Source organism: Ursus arctos, unplaced genomic scaffold (genome assembly GCF_023065955.2).
Source record: "Ursus arctos isolate Adak ecotype North America unplaced genomic scaffold, UrsArc2.0 scaffold_8, whole genome shotgun sequence".
Taxonomy (NCBI): Eukaryota; Metazoa; Chordata; class Mammalia; order Carnivora; family Ursidae; genus Ursus; species Ursus arctos.
In genome coordinates this window covers 22,112,696-22,132,270 of record NW_026623100.1, presented here as the reverse complement: position 1 = coordinate 22,132,270, position 19,575 = coordinate 22,112,696, and the positions used below count along the sequence as shown (strand labels likewise).

The 19,575-nt window shown below is 43.1% G+C and overlaps 1 protein-coding gene, 1 non-coding gene and 1 pseudogene across 3 annotated transcripts in view; 2 read left to right on the top strand and 1 right to left on the bottom strand.

Annotated features, from left to right (window-relative positions):
• The window catches only part of EML6 (EMAP like 6), a 274,663-nt gene extending 274,465 nt beyond the window's left edge, over positions 1–198 (bottom strand). For both annotated transcript variants that reach the window (XM_057309390.1, XM_057309391.1), the window contains exon 1: positions 2–198. In XM_057309390.1, coding sequence (XP_057165373.1) covers positions 2–198 — 197 coding nt within the window. The remainder of the gene's footprint in view (position 1) is intronic.
• Positions 199–6,236: 6,038 nt separating this feature from the next.
• LOC113247556 (small nucleolar RNA SNORA1) lies at positions 6,237–6,371 on the top strand. Its single transcript, XR_003313297.1, has one exon. It is a non-coding gene; the product is annotated as a small nucleolar RNA SNORA1 (small nucleolar RNA).
• A 4,866-nt stretch (positions 6,372–11,237) lies between these two features.
• LOC113268398 (forkhead box protein H1-like) lies at positions 11,238–16,874 on the top strand (annotated as a pseudogene).
• Positions 16,875–19,575: the final 2,701 nt, after the last annotated feature.

The window sequence follows — 19,575 nt, the reverse complement described above, 5'->3', positions numbered from 1 at the left end:
CCTGATAATGTCGTCGTTGTGTCCCAAGAAGAATTTTTGGCTGTGCTCTCGGGTGTTATAAACCACCCCGACCCCAGCCACAAAGTAGACCACCTCCTTGCCGGCCGTGTAGTACAGGTTGTTGCGGCACTGGTGACCCCGGTACCCGTACACCCACTCCAGCCGGAGCTGGCAGCTGGGAGCTGTCCGATCCGCCATGATAAGCCGACCCCACTCGCCCCCCGGCCCCCCCGCGCGCGGGTCCGCGGCCCCTGCGCGCCGGGTCTGTCCTCGCCAAGACTCGGGCTGCGGAGGACCTGCAAGGGCTCAGTGTGCAGCGCCGGGCGCTGATTTCCGCGGCGACGCACAGACACAGCCCTGTGCGCCCGCCGCCACCATCATCCGCCGCCGCCGCCGGAGACAAGCCGCCGGTGCGCGGCCGCCAGACCCCGCCGGGCGCCCCGGCTCCCTCTCCCGGGGCAAGGCGTCTTCGCGGGCGCCAGCACCCGCAAGCGCACGCCTCACTGCACCTGCGGGCTTCGGCCCCCAGGAGAGGTTCTTGGGGGGGTCACCCCGCCTTTTAAATCAGGGATCTGCATATCCAAACACTGATTACCCAGTTCGCTCACTGAAGTTTGCAGTGCGTGGGGGCTTCGCAGCAGGCAATGGGATTTATTCTGTGACAGCTTTGATTTGACAGAGAACCCGGGTAAGCTTTGCCACCACCATCGTTGGATCCGAAACTGACAGTCTATACCCAGGATGCAAGAGAGAGGAAGAAAGAAACATTTTTTGTATAAATCACCAGCCCAAAAAAACGATCCCCAAACTAAACCAAGTTCTTTTTTTTTTCTTTTTTTTTTTTCTTTTTTTTTTTTTTGGTCAACTGGTCCCCCTTTTTCCCTCCAGATCCATCTCCTTAATGATATTAAATATGTCCTAAACGCTTCCGGCTGGCGGTTGCTGATACGATTTGAGAGAATACTTTGATTCCCCATTAAGCCAGGGCGAAAATGCAATGGTCATTTTTTAGATGCTCCAATTTAAAATTCGTATCTTCCGTGAACCCTCTCTTGGCCGGGAGGTGGGGGAGAACATAAAGAACTTAGCAGTTCTCACAAATCAGCAACTCCAACTGCAAGCGTCATAAGATTTTTCTGAACTGGAGGAAACGAGACTCTAGTGCAGTTGGAGGCAGGAAAGCGCTATCTACTAATGCTCCTGGTCCAAAAGAAATTAAATAATTAACAAGTGGTAAAAATCGTGCACCCCTCTTCAGGAAGGTCTGAGCTATCTACGGGGAGCTCAAAGGTTAGCCTCCAGTCCGGCGGGGGGTAGGGGGACAGAGACGCCCCCCCCCCACCGCACCCCGCAATGTGGGCACACACATCCCGGTCTTCAGCCGCCGCAGGTCCGAGGAATGCCAGCCCCCAGCGACAGCCCGACCCGCGCGCACTGCCTCCCTGTCGGTGTCCTGCACTCCTTCCTCCCACACCCGATCCACCTCGGCCGCAGAGCATCCCAGCTCTTTCCGCCTCTAACCTCTGCTCGGAGCGGGCGCCGCCAGCAACGTCCCGGATCTCGCACTGAGGAGCGAAATCCTCTGCCTGCCCTCCCTTCCCCGCCTCCCGCACCCAAAGATGGGCTTCGTCACTGGGGCGCCGCGGGAGACAGGTTCTTCCTCCAGCCGGGGCAACAGGGGCGGGGCCACAGCGCCGCTTTCGGGAACCGCGGCTGCCGGTTACTAGGCGAGATCTCGGCGCTTGGAAACCGCGACGCCCCAGAGCCTAGGGCCGCCCCCTCCCCCTCCTTGCACGGGTTTCCCTCCCCTCCCCGATGCATCCCGGGAATTGTAGTCCCTTCGGTGCCAGCTGGGGCGGGGAGCGCGCGGAGCTGGACCACAAGTCCCAGAATTCCGCAAGGCCAGAGGGGGACCGTGGAGAGGCTGTTACCAGCGTCTGCGGTTCCTGCGGTTCTCCCGCTGAGCAGAAGAAGGCACACCAAGGGCGATGGCTTGTCAGCGCCCTGCGTTCCCCCACTGACTGAGGCGGCGGCCGGCATGTGTGTGTATCTATAAGGAGCAGTGGAGTTGGAGTAGAGACAATGTATGTGGCCCACCTCGAGAATTTCTTCCGCACCAGTCCCTGAAGGTTACTGCAGCTAGCTGACCCAAGCCCAAGTTCGTTTCCTACTTCAGTTTTCCATTTTGTTCAGATGGGTTCTAATCTGTTAAAGTGCGGTGCTGCCACATTGAAGAAAAATGCTGGGGGATGTGGTCTCACTCTGCCCTAAGAACCAGCGCTTTCCCATGAGCTACCTCCCAAGTTACTTGAGGATAACCAGATTTTGGAAATGGGAAGGTGCTCACACCAGGAACAACCAGCCTTGGCCTTCAAACGCAGATGCCTGTGGCAGTCCTCCTAAAACTGCCCAAAGTGAATTATGAATTCTGAAGTAGCCCATTTTCAAATTGGGACCACAGCTGACCTGTGGGAAGAGATTTCAAAATCTCAGTGACTAAAGACTGTAAAAGGTGATACAAAGGAGGTTGGGAGCATGTCCTTTCCTTTCCGAGCTCTCGGTGTAATCGTTTACTAGTTCTTCAACTACCTCAAGCTTTAATATAGCCCTCTGAGTGGTAGGAAAGTCTGCAGAAGAGAAGTGCTGAAGTTTGGATGAGCAGTTGGTTGCTGCCTGCAGCAATGAAGAAGATGTGAATTGGTTTCAATGTTACATTTAAGGGAACAGGAATCTACAAATATGTCAGGTGGAACTATGCAGATAAGGGCACTACCAAAAACAAAAACAAATTCCTGAAAAAGATTTGAGACATAAGCAAAAATATAAAAGATCAGAAATACCATACCATAAAACGGTGCCGTTGAAGTATATAGAGACAATAAATTCTATATAGGAATTTAAAACATGAAGAGATTTTCCAGTTATAATAAGTCAGGAAAACTTCATGGAGGAAATAGGAAGTATAGGTAGAATTGAGATAAATTGAAAGAACATTCTACATGGGTCTATGGAGAAAAGGACAGATGTGGGAAAACATAGATTTAGAGACACTGAATAGAATCGGTGCAAGAGAGAATTCATGTATGATCAAAAGGGGACATAAGCCTGAAAGTTTAGATTGTGGGTAGAGGTGAACCTAGAGGTTTGCACTATATCCTTAAAATAATGAAGAGTTGTTGATTTTTTTTTCCTTGACAAGGAAAATAAAACAGTAGTCTTCAGCAGAAATAAGTTTCATCAGGCCCTGCCATTATCAGGTCATTATCCCCATGTAGAGCCAAGGGAATAAGCCAAAATACATGGAACCTGAGATACACCATTGGCTGCACGGAGTGGACTGTGGAACTGAGGATCTCAAGAAAGAGCAAAGGCCTGTCCCCTAGCAGAGGCTATACTGAATCCCAATAGATCTCATCCTTTTTCCTACTCACCCTTTTCCAATATCTATATCAGGCTATAGAAAAATGGACAAAATAATGCACAGCCACCAAACTACAGCTCTAAGATCAACTCATTCCTAGATAAACTGAGAAGAATATCAAGAATTCATACACAATGTATCAAAACAATTTGGAAAGAACTGCCCTATCAAACAAGCAACAAAAAAGGGCGGCACAGCCAAAGCAAACCAAAATCATCAAAGAAAGTTTCATTATGTGAAAAAGATAAATGAAGAACCCCATCTGGAAGAAAGCTTATGTCAAAGAAGCAGATCTATACCAAAGAAGAATTTAGTTACAATATGAATTCAAACTATCAAGAGCTTCAAGATGGATACCAAGAAGAAAATCCATGCTAAAGAAATAATCTAATGTAAACACAGTTTCGGATCTAATAAACAGATTTGAAACAACAGGGGGAAAAAAGCCTGAAAATCAAACAACCAGTAGGGAAACAACACTGGAAATTATCACAAAAAATGCAGAGAGAAAAGACAGGATATTAAAATAGATGATGCTTGAAAGAGCAAAGCCAATCCAACATACAGATCATTGGTATTCCTAAAGTAGAAACGCCAACAAATGGAACAGAAAAAGTACTCAGAAATAAAGCAATATATTAACCAAATCTGCAGATTAAAGGGTACACTGTATACCAGGAGAAAAGATGACATAGAATACAGTCTCCATGGAGGCATATCTTAACAAAATTATTTAACTTGAAGAATAATACTTCAGGCACCTGGGTGGCTCTGTCGGTTGAGCGTCTTCCTTTGGCTCAAGTCATGATCCCAGGGTCCTGGGATTGAGTCCTGCCTGCATTGGGCTCCCTGCTCAGCTTGTCCCTCTCCACTCTGCCCCTCCCCTGAACTATTCTCCCCCTCCCCCCTGCTTGTGTTCTCTCTCCCTCTCTCAAATTAAATCTTTAAAAAAAAAACTTCAAAATCATTTGCAATCTTTAGAGAAGACTGTTATACCATCTTACCAATTAGTAATTAAAAGGAAAATTTAAGCATTTACTGTGTGTTTGGGGGGGAACTAAAGTTTATCCTCAGATGATGAAGGAAAGATATTTACCTAAGAATACTAATATAAAAAACATGATAGATTTAGAAAATTATTCACTGATGTAATTGATGCAGGCAAAGATCGTAAATGTATACTAAAATGATTAGATGAAAGGGTAATGCTAAAGAATCACACCCACAGATTATCTACCTTTAAATGGAGAGATCTAGAGGTCAACATCTCAATCAAATTACCAAATTTAGTATCACTAGGATGCCTGGCTGGTTCCGTTGGTGGAGCATGCAACTCATCTCAGGGTTATGGGTTTGAGCCCCACATTGGGTATAGAAGTTAAAAATAATCTTAAAAAAAATATAGTATTACCAATACTGGAAGAAACTGCTTCTTCCACCTTCTGATGTGATGCAATATGAAATGCACAAAATATTTTTGGCCAAATACCTAACCCAAGTCTAATCAAGCCTTAACATCTAATTCAGTTTACAGAAAATATGGGATAGGTGAACAAACAAGTTACTTGAAACCATAAGGAAACAGGTAAAGCCAGAAGATAGGACAGAATACAATACAACTGGTCTAGCCTCATCAAAAAAAAGTAAATGTAATGAAACAAAAAATACAAAACAAAGTGGGGAATTATTCCTGATTAAAAGAGACTAAGGAGATACAAAAACCAAATACAATGTGATTAGATCTTGGATCCTGGGGGTTTTATGAGTTTTGGGGGTTTTTTTTTAAGTCTACAAAAGACAATGTGGGGAGAAGGAACAACTGGATGTATTCGAATACAAAGTGGACACTAGAGGATATTAGGGAATTGCTGTTATTTTTAAGAGAATCTTATTTTTAAGAAACCTATCCTGAAGTATTTAGGAGTAAGATGTTATGCCTGCAACTTACCTTCAAATGATTCAGGAAGAAATGTGTTATTTATATACATACAAACACACACATGAACCTATGCATAAGAAGTAATAAAGCAAATAAGGCAAATATTAGCAATTGCCAAATCTAGGTATTTTTCAAAATTTTGCTGCATGATTGAAGTCTTTTACTATAAAAAACTGGGGAAAAATTTTTTTTGATCTAGGCAGAAACAAAAATGGAGGATGAGTATGGAAATTAAGCTAGCTCAGCCTTCTGCCCTGCAACCTCCAATGCCAGAAAAAATGGAACAGTATCTATATACTGATAGAGAAGGAAACTGTAACATCAGAATTATACCCAGCTAAATTGTGTAAATGTAAAGGCAACAGACATTCTCAACATCAAAGTTAAGGGCATTGTTTAGCACTTATGACAATTGTATTGAAGTTTAATAACAAATGACTAAAGACCCCAAATAAGTCATTTATAAAGGCAGAAGTTTGGGGGTACCTGGTGGCTCATTCGGTTGAGTGGCCAGCTCTTGATTTCAGCTCAGGTCATGATCTCAGGGTCCTGGGATCAAGCCCTGGGTCAGGCTCCTTGCTCAGTGGGGAGTCTGCTTTGAGGGTTCTCTCTCTCCTCTCCCTCTGCCCCTCCCCATGCTCACGTTGCTTGCGTTCTCTCTCTCTCTCTCTCTCTCTCTCAAATCTTAAAAAAACAAAAAACAACAACAGCAAAAAACATAAATGGGGTGCCTGGGTGGCTCAGTTGGTTGAGCATGTGCCTTCAGCTCAGGTCATGATCCAAGGGTCCTGGAATCAAGGCCCATATCAGGCTTCCTGCTCAGCCAGGAGTCTGCTTCTCCCTCTGCCTCTCCCCTGCTCATGCTCTCTCCCTTTCTCTCTCAAATAAAATCTTTAAAAAATTTAAAAATAACTTTAAAAAGGTATTAGTTCTGTGGCTCTATTGAAACACAAGTCATGCTTCCACCACAGCAGGTTTATTGCAGTGGTGACAATGAGACTTGTAACATTTTCTGCTAGGCTCATGGAGTACACTGGAAATAACAAGACTTTTCAATATTAGAAACAAGGAATAATATATTTTAGATCATTTGCCAAAATAGCAATCAATGTATGCTTCCTACAATTTGACTTCTAGGGGCCTAAGGTAAATTGCTTGAAGAAATTGAATCCCAAAGATTACAGGTGGGGAATTTTTGAAGCATGTCCATATTCGAGGGGCGATCAAATAAGCCCAGCCAAAACAGTTGTGGACTGACAGGGACAACTGCGGATTGAACAAAATTTCTTCTTAAAAGGGCTGTTTTGGGGCGCCTGGGTGGCACAGCGGTTAAGCGTCTGCCTTCGGCTCAGGGCGTGATCCTGGCCTTATGGGATCGAGCCCCACATCAGGCTCCTCTGCTGGGAGCCTGCTTCTTCCTCTCCCACTCCCCTGCTGTGTTCCCTCTCTCGCTGGCTGTCTCTATCTCTGTCAAATAAATAAATAAAATCTTTAAAAAATAAATAAATAAAATAAAAGGGCTGTTTTGAAGGTTATGATTCTGACTTTGGAGGTAATTACGAAGGTAATTGGCAGTGAAAGGAATCACATGTGAAATTCCTTAAATAAAAATCAACTTTAAAAATATTAAAATAAAAATAAATAAATCAAGTTTCTCACATGAAAAGTCTGGAGGTATAGCAACATAAGGAAACAGTCAGATACCCAGAATCTTCCTGTCTTGTTGTTTTACTACATTCGGCCCAGATTGTCCACATCATTGTTTAAGATGATAAACTTCAGTGTTTACATTTGCATTCCAACTAGCAGGAAGGATAAAGAAGATGGGCACATCCCCTCTAAGGATATTTTCTGTAATTTTCCTACAATATTGCCGCCTACATCTCACTGGCCTGAACTTAGAGGGCATCTAGCTGCAAGGGAAGTTAGGCTTATACACTGTATTCTTGGGGGGCAGTGTGTACATTTAAAATCAGGAGTATTATACTAAAAAATGGAAAAGTAGTGTTGGTTCACCAGAAGTTTCTGCTATCATACCAATGGGTCCTTTTTGAAAAAACTTTCTGATGATGATATTCAGTCACCCAAGAAGTGAACAAATAATCAGAACTGGAGAAGTCATGGTAAAAAGATGGGAGGTAAGCTTTGAATCAATTTAATCATTCTTCAGTTTCACTTATTTTTTTTCTTTTTTTTTGTTGTTAACGCAGGCCAAATTAATTGATACATTTTTATTTTTAAAAAGCTGATCTAATATGATCCCATTCTCATGAAATTATTTCTATCCATTCAACCATCTGGCCCTGAATCTAACTGTATCTGTTTAGAAATATTATAGTTCCCCAAAACCTAACTGGTTATTTCTGGAAAAGTGAGATTTAGGACAATTTATTGCTTTCTTCTTTGTATCTTTTTGATAGTTCAAAAATGTTTGAAATGAGCAGGTACCATTTTTAGTAAAACAATAAATCATTGCCCTTAAAATATGTATTGATAATAAATTGTATTTTTATTGGAGTAATATTTAGAGTCATTAGAACATACCCTTGGTTATCCATCCACACCCTCTTAAGTGGCAAGATCAAGGGCCTGTCAGATCATTGAACAGAGTTAGGACATATGAGTGTAGCTATTTAATGACAATTTTCTCTATAAAAGCTAACCAATGTGTTTAGAGCTAGACCTTGCAGCCTTGACCTCATTAGTAATGAACTACTAAAAATTGACAATGATGTTTTACCAGCTATCAACTAATGGGGTTAAAGTCCACATTTTTAACCAAGTAAAAGATTTTAAAATAGAACATTAAAAGATGCTCAACATCATTAGCCACCACAACACTGCAAATCAAAACCACAAGGAGATACCACTTTACACCCCTGAAATGGTTATAATCAAAAAGAAAATTGCAAGCTTCAGAGAGGCTGTGAAGAAATTGGAACCCTCATACATTGCTAGTGAGGATATAAACTGGTGCAGCTGCTTTAGAAAACAATCTGGCAGTTCCTCAAAAAAGTTAAACATAGAGTCACCATGTGACCTAGCAATTCCACTTCTAGGTATATACCAAGGGACATAACATCCATCCACACCAAAACTTGTACATGAATGTTCATAGCAGCATTCCTCATAATAGCCAAGAAGTGGAAGTAATCCAAATGTCCACCAATTGATGAATGAATAAATAAAATACGTTTAGCCATATAATGGAATACTATTTCTCAATGAAAAAGAATGAAGTACTGGGGCGCCTGGGTGGCACAGCAGTTAAGCGTCTGCCTTCGGCTCAGGGCGTGATCCTGGCGTTATGGGATCGAGCCCCATATCAGGCTCCTCCACTATGAGCCTGCTTCTTCCTCTCCCACTCCCCCTGCTTGTGTTCCCTCTCTTGCTGGCTGTCTCTGTCTCTGTTGAATAAATAAATAAAATCTTTAAAAAAAAAAAAAAAAAGAAAAGAAAAGGAATGAAGTACTGATACAAGCTACAACATGGAACCTTAAAAATATTCTAGACAAGGGGTGCCTGGATGGCTTAGTCAGTTAAGCGTCTGACTCTTGATTTCAGCTCAGGTCATGATCTGAGTTGTGGGATCGAGCCCTGCAGCAGGCTCTGCACTCAGCAGGGAGTCTGCTTGAGATTCTCTCTCTCTCCCTCTTCTTCTCCCCTCCCCCCCATGCTCTCTCTAAAATAAATAAATAAATCTTTAAAAAAATATTCTAGACAAAAGAAGCCAATCACAAAAGACCACATGATGTATGATTCCATTTATAGATAGAATGTTCAGAAGAGGCAAATCTATACAAACGAAAAGTAGATCAGTGGCTTTCTAGAGCAGAGAATAGGTAGGTGGAGGAAATGTGTGTGACTACTAATGGGTATGGGCTTTTGGGTGGATGATAAAAATGTTCTAAAATTAGATTGTGATGATGGTTGCACAACTCTGAATATACTAAAAACCACTGAATTGTACACTTTAAGTGGGTGATTCTATAGTATGTAAATTTCAATAGTGCTAATAAAAATAAAATCAGAGTTTAACTTATTTTGATTATTTTGCATGTTGATTTCCTGTATATTATACACAATAATCATTTCCATGTAATTCCTTGAATGTCATTCATTTTTAGAGAAGTAATTATTATTCATAGAAAAAAAGATTGATTTTTAAATTAAAGTTCATGGTTTTAATCTATCATCCAGAACCTATCCTATGTTTAATGTTTTTATATGACTATTAAACATTTTGGGTAAACCAAATGTCACATTAGAAGGTACAAAATGCTGGGGCTAAAGGAAATGGGCAATTATCAGTCATTTGTGGAGAAAAGAAATCTTCAAATTTTTCCCCCACCTTTTTTTAAATATTTTTAACAAAAGATAAAGAGGGAGGCTCTATTGAACTATAATAGACATTACAGTCTAAGATCAAATCAATAAAAAGTTTCCATGATTTTTCACTGAAGGTAGAGTTTCTCTATATTCTCTATTCAATAAAGATAACATGAAAGAACTAGATGAGACAAGTAAAAAAAAGGCCTCTTTAATCCATGTTTGAAAAGGACCTATTCTAAAAACCATTCCCAGATATCCACAGTCTGTCTTTCAAATGTAATTATCTATGATTCTATGTAAAGTCTAATTTACAGTCTAATTTAATTGCAGACCAACTTGCAATGTACAGACATCTACAACTTCAGCTCACATTTGATATTTCTTAGTCCAAACATGGGCCCTGGTATAATTCTTTTTTTTCTGCTCCTGGCAATAATTCAGTTATAGCGCTCCATTCTAATAAAGCCCCCATTGAAACTCCTGCATGAGATCTCTAATCTCAAAGAGAAAATATGAAAAATTAGTCATGTAACGAATAACATATGCTATACTTCCAATAAATTTTTTTAAAGATTTTATTTATTTATTTGAGAGAGAGAATAAGAGCATGAGTAGTGGGGAGGGACAGAGGGAGAGGCAGAAGCAGGCTCCACACTAACCAGGGAGCCCCACACAGGACTCAATCCCAGGACCCTGAGATCATGACCTGAACCGAAGGCAGATGCTTAACCAACTGAGCCACCCAGGCGCCCCTTTTCAGTACATTTTAAATGTTTTAGGTCAGTTATAATAGGGGTCACATCTGGTTGTCAGATGTGGATCACTGTATCTGACATCATTACATATTCTTCCTAAGTGGACCCTATAGGCTAATTAACGTATCTTCTCTAAAATATTTGCAGCATTTCCTAGTAAGAGCAATGAGAAGTTCCTATAGAAGATGTTAATTTGTGTTTCAAAACTTTAAAGATGTGTGGCAATCTCAATGGTAGGCAGGTTCCTATAATGATAATTTAATACTTACCATTACTAACTAGTAATAGTAGTAGTTTTGTGCTACCCCCAGGTACACTTGCTGGAACACTGTGCAAGCTTACACTGAAGTGGAAATTAATCATGTCTACCTAAGAGTCACAGGATTCTAAAGCTGGAAAATACCTTAGAGATACCTTGATTTTACTAGTAAAGGAGGCTCAGGTGATGGTCAACAGTGAAGATCCCTAACAACTTTACTGAGTGCTTGTCTCATCAAACAGGTAACTTCAGTACCGCTGTGGGGAGGAATTAATAAAGTTACATGGAAAGTACCGCGCAATAGTGTGATGGGGAAATCCTTTCAGTTCAGAAGATAAGGCTCTGGAACCAGATTGCCCAAATTGTAAGCCCTTCTCTGCATTTAGTAGTCTTTTGGCCTTGGGCAGTTTATCTAATCTCTCTAAGCCTCAGTTTCCTCATTGGTAAAATGAACATAATGGTACTTACCTCATAGGATTGTTGTTAAGGACTGAATGAATGAAATACACCTAAGGCAACCTGGAGCCCTATATGGACTCTCCTTTTCCTCATGGAGCAAAGATTTTGCAGGGCTATGGAGACATGCCCACTGAGAACCCGTCACCGCCCCCACCTCTGACAGGCCAGACTCCAGGTATGGGAGACACTGGAATAACGTACATAAATGGCCCTGAGCCCACTTATAGGGCTGTCTTCCGGACTACTCCGCTGGAGCATACTCTCCTGGATCAGAGGCTGACCTGAAGGGACTGCTATTTGTGGGGTGGGAGAGCATGTACCCAAAGCTGGACTAAGTGTCCACAAACTTGTGTGCAAGGCCCCTCGTGGACAGAGTAGGAGACAGGATGAGAAGAGAGGCAGCCTGGAGGCGGGGGCCAATCTCTCCTCACACTGCCACATTCTGGCATGGAACTCAAGGGATTCTAAGAAATCTGAGTTTGAATCTGTCCTTCCAGGTTGTTATGAAGGCATATTGGGCATGAGGAAAGAACATATTTGATATCTTGCTCGATATCTAACTTTCAAGTATATAGACATATGGAATGGACCCCTTTAGTATTCTTACTTTGCCCTGACAAGTCTTGGGGGGTAAGCCTAGTGCCTTGCCCGTAGTATGCACTCAGTATATTTTAATTATTATTGTTGTTGTTGTTATTGTAAGTGACCTTTCTCACTTCTAGCAAAATAAACCTTTCCTTTCCCCCACTGACCAGAGAGAATACATACAGCCTGCCAAGAGAACACTGATGTACAAGCACTCAGGACAGAGATTTCTAAAAGCCAGAACAGAGAGACAAAACCACTTTTCAGGTTAGCAAGTACAACAGGGAGGTAAGCAAAGCCTCTGTAAAGATCAGCTGCTAGAAATTCCATACTAAACACAAACCCAGCTTCAGCACTCGCACATGTGAGGAACTCCCAGGGAAAACCCGTACCGCAAAGAAGCCACACCCCCAGCTCAGAGCTGCCCAGGGTAAGAGTCCCTAGGACAAGAGGGTGAGCAGCAGATCTGAGAGAAGAGGAAGCAAGATCCGAGTAGGAGTAGAGCAGAATATTCTCCTGGCCTCAGGGGTTCAGCGTTAGCAAGAGTCCCTCAGTAAGGGGCGCCTGGGTGGCTCAGTCGTTAAGCGTCTGCCTTTGGCTCAGGGCTTGATCCTGGTGTTCTAGGATTGAGCCCCACATCGGGCTCCTCCGCTGGGAGCCTGCTTCTTCCTCTCCTGCTCCCCTTGCTTGTGTTCCCTCTCTCACTGGCTATCTCTCTCTGTCAAATAAACAAATAAAATCTTAAAAAAAAAAGAAAAGAAAAAAGAGTCCCTCAGTAAGTAAGAGCTGGGAGTGGAACAGAAGCCAACTGTTGTCCTGCACTATCTACTTGGACTGTAGCAGAGAATGTGGGTCCAGACATGCTGAACAGATCCCTTTGTCATCTTTATAAAGTCCTGAAATTTAAAACATGTTCTGAAGAAGATAGAATTTGATCCATTCCTTACACCTCACACCTGCATAAATTTCAACTGGATCAGAAATATAAATGTAAAAAAAATATATATCATTAAAGTACTGACCAAAAACACGAGTTAATTCATCTACAACCTGGAGAAACATTTCTAACCATGATGCAAAATCCAAAACTAAAAAGGGCAAAAATTGATACACTCAATTACCAAAAAAAAAAAAAAAAATTAAGACTTTTTTTTGCAGGGCAAAGAATATAAGAAAGTGAGAAGAAAAGTTATTCACTGGGGAAAATATTTGTAATCAATATTGCAGAGAAAGGGTTATTATCTCTAATATATGAGCTTCTTTTGATAAAAATAAAACCACTAACTCCATGGCAAAATGTGAACAGGCAGCTCATATAAGAAATAAAAATGGCCCTTAATCATGTGAAAAAAGAAATGCTCAAAATAAGAGAAATGCAAATTAAAAACTACACAGATTTTAAAACGGGTGATCAGCTGCACAGTCTCAAGGATGTCTAAGGATCAAAAGAAAAAAATGGACATATCCCAGAGGACAGACTCTGAAGTTAAAAAAAAAATTAAAATGTTTTCAGTCATCATATTGGAGCATAATAATGCTGCAGGAGTGCAATCAGCAAAATCCAGACTTTGGGCAATTCCCAAGGACAACCTGTTTTTGGTTTTTCTTCTTCTTTTTTTTAATCAATTACAAGAAATAAAAATGAGAGGTGGATGGGAAACTGCTTATTAGAAGATAATTCAAAGACATACCAATCTCATGGAGATTGGATCTTTGGATCCTGATTTAAACAAACTATTAAAAAAAAAAACTATGAGATAACCATAGAAATGTGAGCACTAACTTAATATTTGATGGTTTTTAAGGTATTATTAATTTTTAGGTGTTATAATGGCAGAGATTATGCTTTTTTTAAAAAAATCTTATCTTTTAGAGATACATGCTGAAATATTTATGTATGAAAAGTTTTGAGGTCTGAATTTGCCTCATTTGTTAAAAGTAATCTGGAAACGGCGGGGAGAAGTAGGTGAGGCTAGAGCTAAAATCAGATTGGCCCTGCGCTGGTTAGCACTGAAGCTGGGTCATGGCTACAGGTTGGTTCACTATACCGTTCTCTCTACCTTTTAAAATTTGAAATTTCTATATGTTCCATATTTCCAGTTTTCTTAAAAAAAAAAACTGCTTCAAATATTGTTAGGGCCAGGACTCTGAACAGGAACCATCCTCTCCGACTGTTACAGCCAAGATTCTAAGTGGCACATGAGCAAAGTAGCACCCCCTACAGAACCTTCTTTGGGCTCAATTCCATCTGAAGGTGTTTATCCATTTCTCCTGCACAGTGTTTTATTATTACAGTCTTGTTAAAATGGGTCAAGTAAAATCTTGGTTTATTATTTCCTCCAATGAGAAATAGGAAGATTTGAAGATTGATGGTTAAGGATTCAGGCTTGGAGTCAGACAGCTGCACTCATGTCCAGCTCTACCACCTGGATATGAGACCCTGGGCGAGTTATGGAGATAACGCTGGTACCCATTTTCTAAACAGTTGTGAGGATTCAGTGATTGACATAATGTATGTAAAGTGCTGAGAATACCTAGCACATAGTAAATACGCAAAATATTTATTATTGCTAATAATAGTAAACATCACCAACATTTAAAATATATGCCCATAGAAGGTTCCCAGAGATTTTAAAATAAGATTTTAGGGGGTCCTGGGTGGCTCAGTCTGTTAGGGGTCTGCCTTCAGCTCAGGTCATGATCCCAGCGTCCTGGGATCTAGACAGGTGTAGGGCTTCCTGCTTAGTGGGGAGTCTGCTTCTCCCTCTCCCTCTGCCCCTCCCCACTACTTGTGCTCTCTCTCGCTCTGCATGCTCTCTCGCTCTCAAATAAATAAAATCCTTAAAAAAATTTTTTTAACTTAGTTATGCACATGTCTGTATGATTGCCTGAGTTACTATTGCTGTGTTTACATGCTGCCTGGCCATAAAATTGGTGTCTATTTTCTGAATCGGTTTTCTTTTTTTTTTAAGATTTTATTTATTTATTTGTTTGTTTATTTATTTATTTATTTATTTATTTGACAGAGGGAGAGAGAAAGCACGAGCTGCGGGGGGCGGGGGCAGAGGGAGAGGAAGAAGAAGACTCCCTACTGAGCAGGGAGACCAACACAGGCTCTATCCCAGAACCTTGAGATCATGACCTGAGCCGAAGGCAGCTCCTAACTGACTGAGCCACCCAGGCACCCCTCTGAACCAGTTTTCTGATGAAACTGTAGATATGTTGGCACTGATGCTGCATCAAACTGAAAATTCTCCACAGCCTTAAAAGCATCAATATTACTTATATGCAAAGACTTCAGTGAGCTAAATAATATGCCACAAATTCATTAAATTGCTACCAATATAGCACGTAGCCAAATAACTTCAAAGTTGTATGCAGAAGGCACAGTAGTATATCATCAAATGAACAGTAGTACAAAGTCCTCAGAATCTAGTACTTGTACCCTAGAGTGAGGAAAATTAGAGGAAACATTGAAAGTCAAATGGCTTGACCTCCGAAATCCTGGATTTCTGAAAACATTTTACTAATGGAAAGGGAACTTAAAAACTTACCTTAGTGAACTCAGTTGCTGGTCCCCACAAATACCGACCTAATCTTCCATATTAGCAAGGACGTTCCATTCCTCAGACTAAAGGTGAAAAATCTGAATAGAAGAGGACAGAATGAGGGAGCCAGAGGCACGTGGACTGAAACACGACCTGGGGGCCTGCTCTAATCCCCTTCTGCACGGCTTTGGACAAGGCGCTCGGTTTCCAGGTCTTGGTGTGCTCAACTGTGAAATGAAGGGGCTAGACTCAACCACCCGTAGGACGCCTTCCTCCTCTAAAACGTTATGGCCAATTAAGAGCATTCGTTTGTTCTTGGCAATACGTATTTCAGGGACGTCAAACAATTCAGCTACACATCATTTACTGAGACCCTACTTCAAAAAGTGGTGAAAACAGCATAGAAGTGAGCTATTCACTCCCAATCTAGTCCTCTTTAAAAAGACTGAGTTAGCTCAGGCCCCAGGCCTGCCTCACCACCCTGCCCCCCTGCCCTGCGCCCTCCTCACCGTCCCGCGGGGCCGGGCCCCTGCCCACGTGGCTTGCCTCTGCACGCGGCCCCGCAGCACCCCACGCCTGGGCTTCCTGGGTTGGAGTCGCCCTCGCAGCCCCCCACGAGGAGGAAGTAGAGATACCTGCGGCAGGACGAGCCCCCCTGGAACTCCTTGGCCACGATGGAGTTCAGCAGCACCCCTCCGCAGGCTGAAGCGCCCACATCCGTCAGGTCCAGGCCGCGTTCCCCTTCCTCAGGAACGACTGCGAGGGCTGGAAGGATTCCAAGCGCCGCAATCTCTCCTCCAACCCATGCTTCCACAAGGTGCGTAAAGACCCTGCGGAGCCCCCTGGCCAAGGGCAACTTCCGGCAATGGACGTGACGCTAGGGCTGCGGAACGTGGCCCTGTGGCGGCGCCGGCAGAGCCTTCGCCCAGGAGGGCCCCTCCGTGCTGCACGGCGGGCCCTAGCGGCAGTCCCGTCCCCAGCCGACGCTCAGTGAGGGCTTCAGCATGAAGAGTTTGCTAGGGGACCCCAGGGAGGGGTCGCCTCGGAGCAGCGCGGGTCCGGCAGCCGCTGGGCACAGTGGGGAGAAGGTGATGCCCACTCCACCCCTGCCCTCTGAGAGGCCTCTGTAACCCCTCTGCCCCCTTCCCCAAGAGAGCAGAGGGGGAGAGTCCCAGCGGGGAACCAGCAGGCTCTCGCCCTTTTCCGCTGAGCACAGAGCCTGGCCCCTCCACTTACTGCAGGACACAGCAGACCCTGGGGGACTATCCAGTGGGAGTCACAGAGCCTCACTTCGGGGGCAGCTGCCCACCACCTACTCGGCCGTCTACAGTCCCAAGGTGGTAATGCCCTTGGCTCCACTACCGCCCACATCCTGCCCCAGTGCCCACCTTCAGCCAGCCCAGCCTAGTGGAGGGTGGCCCCAGAACTTAAGCCCCACCCCCGGCTGCTCTGGGATCTAGACGCCCACTTCTAGGGGGTGCCCCCCAACCAGAGCATCTGTGATGTGTGGGTTAGCCACTCCCAGGAGCCAGCTGCCTCCACCCCAGGCTGATTACTCTCCTGGAACAGCCTGTGAGACTCCCAAAGCAGGGGCTGCTTTCCTCTCCTACCTCTTCCTGCCACCACCGGCTTTTGGGGAACCAAGGCCAAGAGAACCAAGAGGTGTCTGTAGCCACAGCAGCCTTGAAACACCAGGCACAGGTGTTCTAAGAACCCATGATGTTTATTGGGCTACCCCACAAAGGGCTGAGGTCTGCCCCAGGCCACCCCAGCCCTGATGGTCAGCATGCCTCTCCTACCCGCGCCCCCCCCCCCAGGCAAGACTGGAAAGAGTGAGGGCTTTGCTTGCAGCAGCCCCTCCCTGATCCCACTATCTCTGGCCCTCTCAGTCCGTCTATCCTTCCTTCCATCCATCCATCACATGGTGACACCATGTGTCACTTCCCCTCCCTGGCTCCAGCCTGAAGTCCTGTTCTCCCTCACGTGCCTGGGAATGAGATAGCACTTTTTTGGGGAAAGGACCTGCTTGGTTTAGGTGGTCGTAGTGGGGAAGATAACAGTAAAGGAGTAGACAATTAAAAAATAATAATAATAATTAAAGAGTTAAAAAATAAAAAGACTGGGGCAAACTTGGGAATATACTTAAAATCATGTTGTCAATTACATCTCAATAAAATGGGGGGAAAAACTTAGTGGAATTGTACATTTTCAAATGTTAAGTTTTATGGTATGTGAATTACATCTCAAGAAGAAGAAAAAAGAAAAGACTTCTCGTCTCCCAGAAGGTATCTTGGGTGGCCCAAAGAGGCTTAAATGGTGATGTGAACCAGAGTGTGAACCTTTATAACTTAACAAAGAAACCCTGGATGGCAAATTTAGCTAGACCAACAGTGAGAATCACCCCTTACCAAGACCGGCTACATTATTTGCATGGCTCAGGGCAAAATGAAAAGGCAAGGCCCCTGGTCCAAAATTGTGAAGAGTTTCAGGAAGCCAGGGTGGCTCACTCAGTTAAGCATCTACCTTAGGCTCAGGTCTTGATCTCGGGCTCCCTGCTCAGTGGAAGTCTGCTTCTCCTCTCCCTCCCTCCCTCCCCTCCTCCCCTGCTCGTGCACTCTCTCTCTCTCTCAAATAAATAAATAAAATCTTTAAAAAAAATTGTGGAGAATTTCAAGAGAGCAACAGCAGAGCGTTAAACCAAACTCACACCCCTCTAGGCATGGGACCCTGTGTGACTGCACGGGTCACAGGCCCATGAAGTCAGCTGTGTTTACTGAAGTGTTATAATTTTCTAGACCCAGGACAGAACGCTCAACAGACAACTCTTTCAATTTTCACCACAACCTTGCAAAAGTAATACTACTATCCCTATTTTGTGAGAGAGGAAATAAAGCCTTCAAGAGGTTAAAGAATCTATCCAAGTTCCCACAGCCTGTGAATGACAGAGCCAAGCTTCGTGCTGAAGCCTGACTCCAAAGTCATGTCTTCGCCAGTGACCTTCAAACTTATTAGTAAAAATTTGAGTGAATACGCCAACGTATGTGGAAACATGGAAAGATACATTATACACATATACTACTGTATTTATAAATATACCTTAGGAAGCATGCAAAACAAAGACATTTTAAAGATGCCATAAATAGGTATTCTAATATTTTCTTCCCATACCTCCCATGCCTTTCACAGTTTCCTGTAGTACCCAAGGGTTAAGGCTGCCCTTGACCCAGACAAAATTAGAGGTAATAGTACTCAAGATGTTAATTTTCCTATGAAGTGTGAACATTTTAATAAGATATTCTTAAAGGGTAACACTCAAAAAGGGGGGTGCTCATAATGGAATTTTAGGCCCTGTGAAAATCAAGGGGCATTTACTTTTTTAATCCTGGGGGCTGACTTCCCTTGGAGAAATCACATTTCATTCATTGATAAAACAAGCAGTCTGGGCCTGACCAAGATTTTTGGTGTATTCCAGGTTATCAGCACAATTATACAGCAAAGGTTGATTAGGAACACAAGAAGGAAAACATTCCCTTGACAAGTGCTTACTGAGTGCCTGTGACAGGCCAGAAACCTTGCTGGTTGCTAGGGGTAGAGTGAGCCTGCCAGCAAGGAGCGAAGCGTGTTCTAAAGGAACAGAGGGGGCTCCATGCCAACAGAAATAACCCTGGAAAGAGACGCAGTTTATCTTCTCCTCCTTGAACACCTCTAGAAATCAAAGACTGTGCTTACAGGTGTATTTTATGAAAAAAAAAAGTCCAATACATTAGAACTCAATGAATATCACACATTTTCCTTAAAAAGGTTAGAATTAACTTTTTATAACAGTCATCTTTCTGTAAACGATAGAGTGTAGTTTTTAGATCCTCTTGAAATACTAGGATGCCACGAAGTGCACTACAAAATTTGTTTTTGAATTCTGCTTTTATCTCTTTGTACATAATCGATAATAATCTGTGGTCGAATCATGCAGCTGCTAAAGATGGACAGCCCAAGATAAAGGAGATTTTTAGAACTCTTCCTCGAGATGGCGACAAAGGACCGCGTCTTTAAAACAGGGATCCAGCTTGGAGCCTAAGACGCCAACTCTGTGCTGTTTAAATTAAAATGGAAAATTCAGATTTATTTCCTCACCAAATATACAAGGGAAAAAAGTGTAAATAAATGATATCTACAGAACTGTATTTTTCTAGTATCCTATTGGTTTAAAGGGTGAATTATTTGGATAGACTGCTCTGTAAGAGTAGCACTAAGAAAAAAAGGACGGAGTAGAAAGAAGA